The 12,966-nt window shown below is 39.2% G+C and overlaps 1 protein-coding gene across 3 annotated transcripts in view; it reads right to left on the reverse strand.

Annotated features, from left to right (window-relative positions):
* Positions 1-1,807: 1,807 nt before the first annotated feature.
* LOC122878055 (lisH domain-containing protein ARMC9) overlaps positions 1,808-12,966 on the reverse strand; it is a 28,618-nt gene continuing 17,459 nt past the window's right edge. For 2 of the 3 annotated variants that reach the window (XM_044200381.1, XM_044200380.1), the window contains 6 exons: positions 12,136-12,234; positions 11,312-11,427; positions 10,264-10,433; positions 9,592-9,697; positions 5,650-5,840; positions 1,808-3,032 (listed from right to left, as the gene is read on the reverse strand). In XM_044200381.1, coding sequence (XP_044056316.1) covers positions 3,010-3,032; positions 5,650-5,840; positions 9,592-9,697; positions 10,264-10,433; positions 11,312-11,427; positions 12,136-12,234 — 705 coding nt within the window. In that variant the 3' untranslated portion in view covers positions 1,808-3,009. Of the gene's footprint in view, positions 3,033-5,649; positions 5,841-9,015; positions 9,284-9,591; positions 9,698-10,263; positions 10,434-11,311; positions 11,428-12,135; positions 12,235-12,966 lie in introns of those variants that run through there. The other variant, XM_044200382.1, reaches the window with a different exon arrangement.

Here is a 12,966-nt window from a genome sequence, read left to right on the forward strand (position 1 = left end):
GTCGGTCATGTGCGATCTGTTTCCTCACATTGTGCTGCTGCTCACTGGCTACAATGTTAATCGCTGAATATGTCATCTTGGGGGACTATTAGAATATTGGACTTATATTTGCCAGGGGGCCAGAAACTCCAAATGAATAAGTTGCGTTAACAGCTAGACGTGTAAATAAGCAACTGTTTGCTAAGAAGTTCGCCATATCAACTTAAAAGGTGATGATATGTCAATGTTGTGTCCACAACTCCCTCTGCCCTCAAATGGCCAAAAATCACTTGCAGATTTAAAGACAAAATTACAGAAGGAATAGAAAATCAATAAAACGGTCAGTTTAAAACATGACTTAATCTGGTAACATAACCCAGAAAGAGATGGAAATTAGATGTTTTATCATATTAACTAATATATATATTTCACTTGCAGTTTGAAACTTTTTGGATTAACAATGTATTTGATGTAGGTTAGCAAATGGTTCCAATCTGAGGAAGCTGTAAAACTGTTATCTTTCAAATTATTTGTTTTGGTCTTGGAAGACATAACTGACCTTTCTTAGGATTTCCAGTAAAATGCTCATGTTTTTGGCTAGTGTATTTAAACTGAGCCAAAAAGAGTTCAGGTTTACCTGAGAAGATGATTTTCCTGATAAACAACAGGATATGTAAATGAAGCCTGGTTTTGACAGGCAGCCAGGATCATTTGGAATGCATTGAGTCAATGCTAGTGTGATATAACAGTGCAGAGCTAGTCTAGCAGCTGTTTATGAGTGTGAGAAACCAACATCCTGTAGCTGCTTCACAGTACATCCTGGATGGTGACACTCTCCTCAGCATTCCTACTAATTTCCATTTTTTGAGTACACACCCTTTTCATTCCTTCATTTCCATTTTTAGACTTTCACCAGTGATTACTACATTAAACCCTGAGAGTGGAGAGGCAAAGTTGCTGCCAACAATGTCACACCACCTTAGTGCTTAAATATTATTCTTTAAAACTGTACAAATCACATTATTCCCCTCTGGTCTTACACTACATCACATTTGCAGCTGTGTGCTGACAATGAACAGCAGTTTGATTTTATGCTTTACACAAATCCCACACTTTCCAAAACTTGAACCGTTAAAGTGTATATAGTCTACTTCTCCGCTCTTGTCACATGCTGAGGATCTGTCATCCATGTCATCTGTAAACTCACAGCACTCTCTGTTGGCCCCCAGCTTCTGTTGTTGTTTCACAAAATAATTCATCCCATTGTTGTACTGTTCCCCCTGCTTCTCTTACATGCTGACTGTCTCCAACAAAAACAAACGTAACAATATCAGACATGCCACTTCCAAAATCACTTTCATTATCATTACCTTCGTCTGGCCGAAGCAGGCTGTAAGTATCCAGCAGTAATGAGTGACAACAGGTCATGATAATTATTCATGGGGACTTCAATGAAGACTTCAGCATGTCCTCAGAACTTTTGTAAGGGTGCAGCTGTCAGGTGAGCTGGCGAGTGTGACATATCTTTCAGTTTACAAGACATATGAGAGCAGAAATCTTCCTGCTGTGTGACATCTTGATGAGATGAACACAAAGAGTTTTTCTTTGCACAGTTCGGTACAACGGTGAGCACACAGCATTGTGTGGGTACAATATGCCAACTACTTGCTGGCAGTAATTATGTAAGGAGAGGTGATTTATGATTCAAGACAGCAGCCAATTGGGATGTGGCATGGAGAGTCAACAAGAGTCATCAAATTGAGAAATTCAGTAACTGTATAGCAGTTAATGGGGCAAGGAATATAGATTTCACAGACCAGAAAACAGGTGACATGTCACACATTTATTTAAAACCACTTAAAAAGTATCAAAATCAATTGCTATCAAAATGCGTTACAACAATAATGTAGCAATTAACATAAATATACTGTACGTCATGACACCTGGAAAACAGTGCAAATGTACAATGCAACCAATGCTGGATTTAAGACATTCACATAAATTCAAGTTGTATGGATGGTAGTGTATATTAATAGCAATAAGCAGTTCCTAATATTTTTGAAATACGTGCACTAGCCTGACCACTCAAAACCTGTGTCTTTCTTGTAAACATTTCCTGGAGCATAAATTAAACAAGAGCAGCTACTCTGATATGAGACCATGTTTTACATTTGAAAAGCAAATTATTTATTTATGTGGACGGATATTTTCCACCACAGTCAAAAGTCAATATATACAGTACCTAGTGAAATTCAGAAGATTATTGATTTGTAGAATCAAAATGAGAACTTTGCAAATGAGCTTTTGTATCACTTGTTTTTAAAACATCTGTACACTCAATTCAAACACAAAAAAACCTCCTTGCCATGCCTTATTAAATGAATTAAACTTTGTGATAATCACAGGAAGATTATCAAACATTTTATTTCTATGCCTAGTCATGTCCAGTTTCCTGAACCATTAATCCACAGTTTACATGTAGTTAAAACCAGGTGAAACCACACTGTCCTTAAGTCTGAACTTGAAAGTGCAGATATTGAGGATTTATCAACAAAAAGAGGCATCTCTGGGACTCTGTTTATCCCTAATCATGTGAAGAAAATGGCAAGTAATGTGCTTGTGTCAGAAAACCAGTAAGCCAGTAGGCAGACAGAGAAAGGTGATCAAATATTTTCTCTCGTACTGCCCCAACTAAGAGCTATACTTTCGAATCAGAGTACTTGCATCTTGTTTCACATGAATTTTGTCATGGCTGGAGGATATTGCACATATTCAGGTCTGCCAACTATCACCTGGGGGTTGTGACTATTGTCTGACCTCATATCATGTTACAGAAGAAGTCTGTGCCGAAGCAAGGGGGGGGAGCAGAGCCACAATCCATCACATTGTTTAAGCCTCTCTTCCTCCTGCTGCTGATCCTCGTCCATCTCTGTTGCCCTGACCCTGATCACAACCTGGGGGGGGGGGATGATGTTACAGGAAGCCAGATGCTCCCGGGGATAGTGCTACTCCATGGTGACAGCTCCTTCTTCACCTCCTCTTTGACTGGCTGCCTGAAGAAGGAGGGAGAGAGGGATGTTGGGTGGGTGGGGCGATAAAGGGGTTAGAGAAGGTAGAGGACAGTCAGACTTGAACTTCAAAAAATCAAAAAATTAAATCTCCCCTCCTGATATGTCTTAAGACGTATAAAAACAATTTGCTTGGAATAATAATTTTTGTCTGATGTGGTTTTTCCAAAATAAAAGTTCAATTACCTCAGTAAAAATGTTAAAATTACATCTATTCCTTTTCCCTCATTAAAAATCCTGAATCTATCATTATGCAAAAATTGTTGACTTCAAAAGTTTAACTGCAGGACACAAAATGTCTACTTCACTGAAAGGTCCATTCCCAGTGTATGTGCACTGAAGGAGTCAAGTTTCCACATCAAACTTGTGTAAGTTACATATTAGACCTGAATAAACTAGTTGTGATGTCCTGCAGGTGCATACATATGTTAAACTGAGATTTAAGTTGAGTCATAAAAACTAGTGTCAAACTCTGCATACATCATTCTGCACAGTGAAGTGTAAACATTGTACTTTACACTTATTTTAATTATTCATGTTAGTAATGTGTGCTCATTCAACTTTACCCAAAAAGAATAAAGGTTCAAATTTGCTATCATCTTACTTAAAATCCAAGTACCTACTTCTGAAAAGGTTAGGTTTTTGGTTCTGCTATATTCTTTGCTTCCTATTTGTGAGGGGGAAAAAAACAGATTTGCACATCACCATTCAAGGCCAAAGTGACAGTTTGAAGAGATATTGCTGCACTTCCTCCATTTTCTCTAGCTGCATTGCAACATAACGGGGATCTCTCAACACGTGAAGTCAGCATTGTCGACATGACTTGGGTAGCATAATGCAGTTTTTTTCCATCCTCTCAACACAGCAGCAACTCCCCTCCTTGTTTGCGCTGGCTGAGTGGGTGGTCAGCTACAAAAACGGCTCCTCGATCTTTCCTCAGCCAAAGGAGCGCCTCTGTCAGTCACAACGGATGTGTTGACCAAAAGTAAGCTTAAAGGGGATCTTGTCTCAGTGTGTGGTTGGTGGTCCCTCCCTGCAGCCAGACTCCACCAAGCAGCAAATATTAGGCATAATAACGCTTGACAGTCAGCAGAAGCTGAATTCGAGTGAAAATAAATTGAAAAGAGAGTGGCTCAAGAAAAAAACAACAACCTACAAGCTAGCAGGAAAAAAACTAATAACAGCTAAAGATGCTCACAGTAAAAGTGTACTTATTTTGTTTGCTATGCCATGTGGATCTTATTGCCCTTTAAGCAGAGCTACGATTAAGAGACTTACTTATGAGTTGATAGATGTCTGACACTTGCCAGACCCCAAAAGTGCAACACACACACACGAGGATGTGGTGGCTTGGACTAACCATTAGGCCCTATTACAGGCTTTATGGTAAGGGTACCCGGCATAAGCGCCGGAGGTAATCGCTCATCAAATGCAATTAAGATGCATGAGAGCATGGATAGATGTTATCATCCAACTAAGTGCACCAGAGCAACTGATCAGGCCTTCTTCCCTGCAGTGACTCAAGTTCTATGTTTAAGATGTGATGTTGATAGCAAATAAATAAATGTGGCTATGATCTGTTTGCAGAAATTGCCATGTGTGTCTTGAACTAATTTCAGCAGACTAAAAAAAACCTACCGCTACTTTTATTTGTTCTATCAGCCATATATGTACTGCCAACAAAAGTGTAATTTTCACACTGTAACATGCCACGTATGCTATATAACTTCAGAATAATATTACCATCAAAAATCCATAGCTTTATCTTTTTTGGTTTCCTGAGATTAAACACAGTTCGCCGACATCTGACATAGTCTGGTGGCCTAAACATTCATATCAGACACCTGCTTGCCCAACACAAAACTGTCCACTCTTCCATCTGAAGGGAATTTGACCAGCCTTATGCTTGGTATGTCCCAGGTCCCTCTTTGTGACTCTTTTGTCATTAGTCAAAAAAATAAATAAATAAATAAAATGCAATACCATCATACTCTCCGGACTCATGGTACTCCTTGTGTAGTGGTTTTGTAGGATTTTAAAGAAGAAAGTCAAAATCACAAGGAGGGCTGTACAGATTTAAAACACAATGTTCAAATATGGCTGAGAAGTCCAAATCTCAGCTTCAAATGCCTTTAAAATAGCCTGTCAAACTTAATAATTAATAAACACAGTTATGCAAAAGCTTTGAAAGTAATGGAAGATTTTGTTACAGATTTCCAGTTAAAACAGCTGAAATTCCTATGTGTAAGTCAAGATGTGAGCTAAACTTTGATTTATCATATCACAATATCAGCATAGAGATATAAAATGTCATATTCTGTTATGCAAAATTGTATCCATATTATCCACACCTACGGATGGTGGACAAGTTCAAAATGCATGCTGGAAAATGAAAGAGAGACGGACATAAACAAGTTACAGAAAAGTTACTTATGTCTACTGCTTAGTTCATCTTGAATTACGATCGAGTGTTTCTAAACCAACTTCATTTTCTGAAAAGCACTGGACCTCCATATCATGGCTGGTTATCATCCAAAGTGGCTGGTACAGTAGACAAAGTAACCAGCTGGAACTAAAATTTGGCTGCTGGCCATATGCTTACTTCCACTTTGTCGCCCCCCTCCACCCGAAGAGCTGGCAGAGCCTGGCCGGCTGCTCTGCTGTGGCTCCGACTGGGAAAACTGGGGTGCCAGAGTCAGGCCTCGACCCTGGTGAGCACTGTTCTGGCTGGCTGCTGTGTCAGGTGTACGGGGAATCTTGGGCTGGCTTGCAAATGCAGGAATATAATCACCACTGATGACAAGGACAAGAAGAGGAAGAAGAAGGAATAAATGAATTTTACTTTGTTGCAGTAATAAATTATAATAGACAAAAATCACTACTACTAAATCACTAATCATAATAAACACCATGATTTAAAAAAGTGCTCTGGAAACAGACAAACAACATTGGCTTATGAAAAATCTTAACAATAAAACATGTAAGACAAAATAAGACACGTTTACACTTAAACTGGATACAGAACATTTACATAATTTATGTCAAGACCACACTGACCAAGACAGCCTTTTGAGACAAGACGAAAACTTTCCTTTATTGATTATTTATATTCTTCATATCACAGCTACTCTTATGTCTCACTTGCTTAGAGTTAGAAGGATCATTCAGAGAGGTCATCCCTTTATCTGATGAGTTGCTCAGTAGCCATGAGACACTACAGCCGTGAACAGATCTCATTTCCCAGATGGTTTCATAGCACAGAAATCAAGGCTGTCCTGGGTACATCATCAACCTTGCACAAGCCTCTTGCCCTTGACACTTAGTATCTAGCATCCATTTGCCTTGTTTCAGTCGATAGCCTTCATTTCTGGTGACAGCGTGCCGGACTATTTTATCGATACTTCCAAGATACCCAGTAGGGACAGCTATCAGTAGGGTAACCCATACCATATAGACTTTAAGGATGTTGACTTCATATATATTGCAATTCTATATTATGTTTATTTGTGATTTCTAGTTATTTTTTAGCCTTGAAATTGAAGGTTTTGATACTAATAAACACATTAAATATATATACTGTAAGTAAGATGTTTAAAATGTCTTCAGCTTTAAGGATCAGGCTACATATTTCTGAACAATCAAAACTTATAGATTTTATTAACGATCTTATAGGCATGTTTCCAGAATTCAGTGTTTCTTCCTCAGAGATTCACTATGTATGGTATTTAGTAAGGTGCACCTGAATGTTGTTTGTACTTGACTTTTCCACATTGTTATTTAAACACAGCTTTTGTCACCAAGCTTCAGTTTCTTTCTTTCATACTTTGGAATTCAGATAAGGCCTTAGATTTTACCTGGGTGGGTGCTGCTTGAATCTCCATTAGTTTATCATTATCTTCCCTGCACTTTACTTTCTGTTCATCCTACACATGCTCAGCACCATTGCAACATCTTTGAAAGCAGTAAAAGAAAGTTTTTTTTTTTTTAGGACTATATCCAGCATTTCAAAGGATGAGTGAATATAGGACATTTACGCTTCATTAGTATCAGTCATAACTGTGAAATAATGCATAGCGCTTATAGGATAAATAAACATTGAGGTAAAAATTTTCACTGGCTCTATTAAAGTAAATTGTATTATGCACACTTATGCAATACCAGTATGTATTTACACTTCATAGTTACATCCTTTTATGCAAATTACACAATATTTTTCAGCTAATTTACATTGGCTTATAAAAATAGTACATTGGAAAAAGGCCCTATTGTGTTTCTGAAACCACAAAGAGGGCAATTTGTAGTCAGAGAAACAGGATGACATGGCTCTTCTGCCTCTAGTCACACAGTGAAGACCTAAACTCTGTTAATGTCTCAGGCAGGAGCCAAATAACCTACATCCTATGCCATAATAGATGGATGGATTTCAGTCAACTCATTCTTGTTTCTACTTACAGTAGTAACATTGGCTCCAACATCCCGGATATTATCTGGTATAACTGAATGTTACAAACCATAACCGTTGTTCTATGGAGGCCTCTAACAGGTTCTACAAACTTGCATGCTCAGTGCTGTGGAGCAGAAAACTTTGCATACATGCTGCATAAATGGCCCATAAAATTCTACCCACAAAGTCAGCAACTCAAAGGGGAAATAGGGTGTCAAGATTTCAGTCTTTAACTTTGATGTCTGAATAGAAAATAGCCTGGCTGTCCCCCCAGGTGTTACCTTGTGTAACTGACTGAGGTTGAAGCAGAGTTTTGCCCAAAAAAACACAACAAAACGTTTATTAACCTAAAAACAAAGGCGAAAATATAAATCTTCTCATTTGATATTTGCCAAATTGCTGTGTTGCTAAGATTCTATTCACCTAAATATCAATGACTGTGTCCTGAAATCTCCTCTCACTATAAAAGTCTTGTCTCCCCACTGGCTTGAAATGAGGCCACTGAAGTCTGTATTGTAGAGGTGTTTTACGTTCCTGGGGAAAGGCTGAGGGATAATTGAAGCGGTTTCCTGGGACTCATTACTCTTGGCGGGATTCAGGAGTCAAGTTCCTCTGGGATTTAAAAGGAGAAGAGAAGCAGGGGAGGTTTGATTGAATGGGTCTCTTTGTGGGCACTGCTCGTTTAAACGCATGTCACAGTCTCACAGACCAGCTTGGCAGTGCTGAGTCACCGATCGGTGTAGAACAACACTCTTGCCAACTCTCTCCACAGACACACAAATACACTGACACACATCCCAGAGTTTTACCTCAGCTGACTTACACTGCTTATTTTTAATTGCCTCATTCCCTAACAACCTTACCCTGGTTCAGTCCCTTTTATGAGAGGTAGTTGCTACCAAACAACTGACTAAATGCACCTATAACCTTAAGACTTGTGATAGAAATACTGAAGCTTTATTGTGTTATTGTTGTGTTCAAACACTTGTCAAACACAGAAGTTTTTTTTCTTTATAAGTATCTGTAATTTTCACTTCCTAATATACTCATCATCCTCTTTCTTATGTTGATCTCTATCTTTTATCCATCTCTTCTGTTATTTTCATAACCCACTGAATTCAGTGGTTCTAACAGAATGACAGCTAGTCTGTAGCAGACAGAATGGAAAAATATGGCGCTACATACAGTAGGAATGGCTCAGATTGATTTTACACAGGCCTCACCTGACCATTTATAGGCCTCATTGAGTAGTGAACTGAAAATTTGCAATTACAAAAGGCCCCTAACCCTAACCCTTTCAGGAGGAGCTATATATATGGTCACTGTACCGTAACTTATCATACACCTTTCAGCAACTGAACCAGCCAAGACAGGCTTTCTCTCCTCCTCAATGCCCCTCTTGCCACAGTATTACTGTGGCAGCAGATCCTCATTCCATTTGCAATGCCTGTTGAAGCATGCTGCTGCTGGAGTACTTCCATAAATGTATTTTATATTTCATGTTATGGGTCATCAGGACGTAGCCAGAGCACAAACATTTTGTTTAATTGAAATGCACTACTTGTAATGCATGTGACAATAAACTTGGAATGATTTTCAAGTTGTAGATCTCATAGACGTTGGAGATGACAGCAAAGACTGTCACGATTGGTGCAAAGCAGAGCACACAGCTCTCAAGCAAGCCGCTCTAACCAACAGCATCCAGCTCTCCCTCCAGCTGTTGTCTGACAATAGCCACTTTATACAGCCTGTTCAAGGCGGGAATGTTGTGCTGTTATTGCGCCTCGCCGTTCTGTATAAAACATACAAACAGAATTGGGGGGGGGGCATTGTTGTTTCGACGTTAAGCAAAAGTAGTAACAGAACCAAACTGACAGGACAGGACGCCGACTGTCTTTAATTAGTTTCAGCGATGCCTCTCTGTGTTTGTGTGTGGGGCCTCAAACCAATCTAAATCAATACAATCAAATATAGCGACTTGTTGAGCTCATCAAGAAACTTTTGCTGTTTCAGCCTATAAATTGCAGCGGCATCCATGAAACACAAAGAACCTCATTTTATGTGTGTGTGTGTGCAGTTAACATTTGTGTGTCAGTTTACCTGGCAGAGTGTCCATTGTGTTCCTCCTGGGAAAGTCCTTTTCTGGCTCGCCCTTCACATGGCCCATCTAACTCTGACTCCTGGGACAACCGGCCACACTCTGAGTCTGAGTGTGTGTGGTAATGTGTGATAGAGAGGAAGGCAATATTAGAGCTTCATCACACTACTTTTGGAATTGTACCAAACTATCTGGCTTTCAAATTTAAACTAAACTCAAAACTTAAATAAAACAATATAACAGTACTGTTACACGTGGCATCAGCACAACCTGATGCCACGCTGACATTAGTTTTATGGAAAGCCAAAATAGGTCATTAGACATTTGGTGGCCATTTCTTTATCCCTTATGCTTTCTGAGGAAGTTGCAGGAGCTTCCTTGCCTAGTGGGCAATGGGCATCACATCAAATGAATCTAATATAAACCAAATAGAGAGCAGCAGGTGGAAGGGAAATTAAATTGTTGCACAAATATGCAGCTGATTTTCAGAGCATGCACTAAGTGCATTAAGTATGCATAATCTGACTGCAAACATCTGATGAACAGCCACAGCATTTTGATGTGGTCAAAAATGTATTATTTTACTTTTTTGGAGCTCTCCTGCTATCAAATGTATTTATGCATTTGTAAATGACATTTGAAAAACATTTGCAAGGTCAATAAAATCCACCCACCGATGCTGTGTCGTAGGGAGTCAGCAGTGCTGGGGCGACTGCCGGAGCGTGTAGGAGGTCGGGTGTTGTGTCGGGAAGGAGGTAGGCTTCCTTCCTCGCTATTCTGTCTGCTTAGAGGATATTCCCTGTCCCTGCTACCCTCACCCCCCTGACTGCCGGATTGATAATCCCTACACAGGACACAATCACAAACAATACAGCTCACAGGTTACAGGTTTTGTAAGAACATGCATTAGGATGCTCATATTGGTAGATAAGACATCTCAAAACCTTGATCTCAGTGGTTTTACTGACCTTCATCTGTGCTACTTTTTCCTATACAACACTTTATATTCAAATGTGCTATAGAAATAAACATTAGCATTATCTTTGGTTCTAGTTACTAAGTTATAAAACCAGTGTATCAATTACTTTCTGTGAGTTGATGCTCCCTTAACTCTGGGTCCAGGTCATGTGTAGGACACCATATCCCTCATATCTGTCATATCCATTACTCTAAAATAACACTCTTTTTTTTTATCCTTGCAGTCTAGCTTACAGTTTGTATTGACAATGGCCTGTCTTTCAGTACCAAGCAGTTCCAGTTCCAGTCTCCTCCTGCTGACTCATTCATTTACATGAACAATTCAGTCGGGCTTTGCGATAATTAATGGCAAAATGTATTTGAACCCATTCTTTCTTTGACCTACTGCGCCAGTTTTAATGGCTTTAAGAACTTGTGGTTGAACAAAGGGGGCAGAACACTGTCAAAATGACCTGTAGGTCAGACTAGGAGCTATCTGTGCTTTTGTAAACTGATCTGCCTCGAGAGAAATGAGGCCAGACATCAGATGTCTATATCTAAATGTAGCATTCACTGGTATTTTACACATCAGATGGAAATGACTACTGGACAATGTAGAGCTAAAGTACCCTTGAGCAAGAAACTAAACCTTATCCTGCACACTTCCATTCACTCTCCTGACACTCGCAGATACCATGAATTAGCGTGTCATCTTAAGAGCCAATTTGGACTGTCTGACATTGTCTGTGTGTGTATTTAACTTACATCGTGTTGACATTACGATGAGAACTCGGGGTGACTGGCCGTTGTAGGGGTTCATCAACACTTGGTTGAGGCACAGGGATTGACTTCCTCTTCACTTTTGCCATGTTGGTCATAATCTACACACACACAAGAATTTATAGAAAATTCATATATCTGTGTTAATTTGCAAACTTGTTGCCATCTCTAAACAGCAGAGACAGACATGTAGTCAAGCAGAAACTCTCTGATTCACATCTGGAGGCCTTAAATCCAAATCAAAGTTAAAAATAAGTTCTATGAGACCATAGGGTCAGTCACTAATTTGTATATGCAGCATGATGTGACATCAATGTTAAAGCTCTTCAAGATTAGGGGAGTTGTCATCTGTGTTTGTAGATATTAACGTTTTAGACACTAATTAATTGGAATAGCCTCCTTTCATGTGAGAACCTACTTGTGTCCTTCTTTACCATAGCCACTTTTGCACAAATTTTGTCACAGATACATGCTGTATCTTCTTTAGCCTTTCTAACCATCTAGCACTTAGTTACACAATGAAATGAAATCTAGCAATTCCAGAGGGGCTACTGTCTAATGTCTCCTTCGCGCACACACATGCGGCAGTACAAACATTATCAGTTACCCTTGTTGCATGTATCATTTCCATCTTGAACTAGCTGGAACCTCAACACTTGCTTATGTGCAGCTTGCTCGTCTGGCAGAACTTATTAGGAAACTAGCAGCCTTATTGTGAGCGTTTTTTTTGTCTGCCAAGCAAACAATGACTTGTTTATTTAACTTGTGCATAGTGAGCAGTGCAGTGAGTGTATGTGTTTTGCTCTTACTCCCAGGTACTCAGTGGTGAGCAGACTCTCCCCAGACAGTTCCCTGGGCTGTGGTTGGAGAACTTCCTCTGTATCAAGGTCTGTCTCCATTAAATCTTCCTGTCACAAGGCAGTGATAGTAAATCAGATACAAATTACACAATTTATGGTGGACATAAGGTGTGTTTAAGAAAAATCTAAAACATAATTGTCACAAAAGGCTACCTGAACATGCAGTAATTCCGATTTTTTAATTTGGAGGTGGTATGGAATCAAATAATGAAATCAACACAGCCAACATCATGACCTCTGCCTTGTTTCTGCAACTTTTATGAGAAGTCTCCCACCATTAGATACAATTATATAAAAGCCTTTGAGGTGTGTTTATTTCTGTGACTATGGTTACTTTGATGGTGCCTAATTTACTCGGCTATATACAAAATGAACTTGTTCGCAATGACATTGATGTGAGTCTACAAACTAGCAGTGTTGGAAGAAGTATTCGGATCCTTTACTAAGTAAAATGAACAGTACAACACTGCAGAAATACTCTATTACCAGTAAAAGTCCTGCATTTTAAATCCAAACTACTCATTTTGCAGTAAAAGTGCCCTTAACTGGCAAATTATTACATAATAGACTATTAATACAGATGCATCAATGTGTAAGCAGCATTTTAAAGTTGTAGCTGGTCGAGGTGGAGTTAGTTTTAACTACTTTATATACAGTTAGCTAGTTTAGTCCAGTGGTTCAGAACCTAGGGGTCAGGCCCCTCCAACGGGTCACAAGATAAATCTGAGGGGTTGTGAGATAATAAATGGGAGATGAAAGAAGAAGAAAAAAAAATTCTGA

Source organism: Siniperca chuatsi, linkage group LG6, assembly GCF_020085105.1.
Source record: "Siniperca chuatsi isolate FFG_IHB_CAS linkage group LG6, ASM2008510v1, whole genome shotgun sequence".
Classification (NCBI taxonomy): Eukaryota; Metazoa; Chordata; class Actinopteri; order Centrarchiformes; family Sinipercidae; genus Siniperca; species Siniperca chuatsi.